The 3,368-nt window shown below is 50.8% G+C and overlaps 1 protein-coding gene across 1 annotated transcript; it reads right to left on the reverse strand.

Moving 5' to 3' along the window:
* Nucleotides 1-1,075: 1,075 nt before the first annotated feature.
* LOC119335836 (magnesium-chelatase subunit ChlI, chloroplastic) lies at nt 1,076-2,744 on the reverse strand. The gene is made up of 3 exons (XM_037607901.1): nt 2,585-2,744; nt 2,395-2,480; nt 1,076-2,321 (listed from the first exon to the last, which is right to left on the reverse strand). Exons 1-3 carry the CDS (start codon nt 2,700-2,702, stop codon nt 1,263-1,265), a joined length of 1,263 nt encoding a protein of 420 aa, XP_037463798.1. The 5' UTR covers nt 2,703-2,744; the 3' UTR covers nt 1,076-1,262.
* Nucleotides 2,745-3,368: the final 624 nt, after the last annotated feature.

Here is a 3,368-nt window from a genome sequence, read left to right on the forward strand (position 1 = left end):
TTGTGTGTGTGTGTGTCAAGTCCTTCTGCTTGGGCCAAACCCAAAATCAGTGCAAAAAACAAATACAAATGAAATATATTTTTCCGATAAAATGTTCGTCACGAAAAAAGATACAGTTTCTAAAAATTGTCCTGACATAAATATAAAAGGCACACCTTTTCAATTCATGATTTTCTGAACAAGAAAAAATATAATCGATCGGAAGACTATTACATGCACAACTACGTTTTCATCAAATGAAAGTGCGAAGCTGAATTAGGTCATGACGAACACCATTAGGGTGGCTTCTTCATGTCCGAATTTTACGGTCCAAAATGTTGTGCTCAATATAATCTTATTTCTCATGGTAGTCAAAATTAGATACAACAAGGGTTGCGTAATGCCACATGAAGCATGTTTAGTTTTTTCGCCCGTTGCAACGCACGGACGTTTGTACCTACTTTAAAAAAAGGCAGGTGCATTCTGTTGGTATAAAGTACTCTCTCCGTCTCAAAACAAGTGACTCAACTTTGGCTGTTCACGCCGACAACAGGATACCAACGGAGGATTCGAGCTGTGCTTGTGTATCATAGTGTTCATTCTTTCGTTAGACAAGTTTTAACACAAAATTGCTCACGAGACTGGGAAGACCTGGGAAGACATCCTCTTTATTTGTCCAGATAGGTAGCTTAACAGAGTTTGAATTAACCAAATGTTGGGCACTTTCCATGGTAGCAAACTGCAGAGTCACACCACTAGTTCAATGCAACTTTACAGCGTTGAGTACTACTGAATTTCTATTTCTGATGCACGAAAATAAGTAACAGCTGCCGAGTCACGGTTCCTTTCAGCAGCAAGCAAATGGTGGAATGGACACATTCAGATTCAGATTTGCTGTAAATAGTGTAAGCCTCCAAGGCAAAACTGAATCTGTTCTACTCTAGAACTGCATCTTACAGTACATGATAACCTGGCAGATGCCTGCGCCTGGGGCTTTCTTTCCATTGCTCCTTGAGAGAACAGGGTACTGTTCCCATGGCTGCACAAGTGCATTTTCTTTTTCTTTCGTTTAGATAATGGAGGAGAAAGTGCTATTATGAGCCCAAGCTCAGAACAACATAACAAAGTTCACCATAATTAACGCTCGGTAACACTGTTTTCTATACAATGCAGAATATAGTTCGATAAAGGATGATTTACGGAAGGTGCTATAAAAGTTTACAGCCGAACAAAAAGCCTCCTGCCTTACTTTGTGACAGAGAAACATTTACCTCGAGAGTAATCTAGCCAAAGACTTCATAAAACTTCTCAACTACAAGCAAGCCCGAGTCGATCGATTCGAGCGGGTCTTTACGGAGCCGATGCCTCAAACAGTTGGGGATCACAGTGGCAATGTCCTCCACTGTCACAATGTCCCTTCCTTTCAAGGCAGCCAACGCCTTGGCAGCCCTGTTAGTGACAATGTCTCCTCTCAGCCCATCCACATTCAGCTCAGAACACACCTGGGATATCTTAACCCGGAGATCATGGTCGAGCTGCACAGAACCGAGGTTGCTCCGAGCCGATGTGATCTGATCCTGGAGCTTCCCTTGCTCCTCCAAGTAGGACTGCCGGAACGTTTTCGGGTCCTTGTCGAACCGAGCCCTCTCCTCTACAATCTTCACCCTCAGCTCCGCATCCCTGACCGTGCCGACCTGCGCGTGCATCCCGAACCGGTCCAGCAGCTGTGGCCGGAGCTCGCCTTCCTCCGGGTTACCGGACCCAATGAGGATGAACCGCGCAGGGTGGGAGATGGAGATGCCCTCCCTCTCCACCGTGTTCCACCCGGAAGCCGCGGAATCCAGCAGAACATCCACCAGATGGTCGTCCAGCAGATTAACCTCGTCCACATACAGTATCCCCCTGTTGGCCTTGGCAAGCAGGCCTGGCTCGAACGCCTTGACACCTTCGGTGAGCGCCTTCTCAATGTCGATGGTGCCGCACACCCTGTCCTCGGTGGCGCCGAGGGGCAGGTCGACCATGGTGATCTTGGTGGTGGTGACGGGAAGGTCCTCGCCCTTGAGGAGGCGGTCGCGGACCTCGGGGCCCATGACCTCGGGGTCGTAGGGGTCGGAGTTGAACGGGTCGCCGACAACGACGCTGATGTCCGGGAGCAGGTCGACGAGGGAGCGGACGGTGGTGGACTTGCCTGTGCCCCGGTCGCCCATGATCATGACGCCGCCGATCTTGGGGTCGATGACGTTGAGCAGCAGGCAGAGCTTCATCTCGTCCTGCCCCACGATCGCCGGGAACGGGTACACCGGCCGCTGGCTCTCCTTCGCAGCCGCCGCCGGCTTGGTCTCCTACAAACATACGTCAGAGCCTGCAGAACATTGTGGGTTGGACAGATTTGAGGGTTTGGGGGCGCGCTGGTACCTGCACGGCGGCGGAGGGGGCGGCGACATTGCAGACGGCGAAGCGGCCGCGGCGGAATCCTCTGCTGCCCCTGCACGGAGCCCGGGCTGCGCGTGGTGGGAGAGAGCTCGGGTGAGTGAACTGGGAGGGAGCCTTTGGAGATTCCGCATTCCTGGATTTCAAATTAGAGGGCAGGGGGAAGAGGCGGTACCTGAGACGGCGGCGGTCGTGGCGGTGGTGAGGGAGAGAGGGCGGGAGGTGGAGACGGAGAAGAGGGCCGGCGAGGCGGCGGCAGCCGAGGCCGGGGAGAACGGGGAGGCCATGGCCATGGAACGAGGGGAGTGAATGAATGGAGGGGGGCGAGGGGATAAGAGAGGGATTGGGAGGCACGGGTTGGGACTTGGATAGGGCCCGACGCTGCTTTGTTTTCTGAGCGATGGGCCGGAGTAATGCTGGCCATACGGGCCATGCCTCCCGGGCCGGCCCATTGACATGGGGTTTTGGCCTGGCATGGACCCCTCAAACAAAAATTAAGGGTATGTTTTCTTGTCCGATTTTTTTTTAAGGGTGCGCTTAGAGCGTCAAATTTAGAAGTTCATTTACTTGCCAAATGCTCAGCTACCCTTGAGTAGGGTCGCCACCTGTGGCTTATTTCTCCTTCTTTTTAACACAGTACAGACGCAAGCGCTCGTACATACATACACACGCACACCCTACCTCTATGAACACCTTTGAGAGACTAAGCCAGCATATCATCTTGAGATTTACGAAGTCACTGTAGGCGTGCGCCTCGTCGTTGATGGAAACGTGTTGTGAAGATAATTAAAATTAATAAATAAATATGTGAATTTGATGTGATACAACATCAGGGCAAATCTGGTCCACTGACGAACGGTGGATATGTGGCTGAGATGTAATGTTTCTGCCTCTACTTGCTTATTTAATAGTAGTGGAGATTCACATGCATTGATCAATAAAGTGTTGGCAATTCTTTA

This window comes from Triticum dicoccoides, chromosome 7B, assembly GCF_002162155.2.
Source record: "Triticum dicoccoides isolate Atlit2015 ecotype Zavitan chromosome 7B, WEW_v2.0, whole genome shotgun sequence".
NCBI lineage: Eukaryota > Viridiplantae > Streptophyta > Magnoliopsida > Poales > Poaceae > Triticum > Triticum dicoccoides.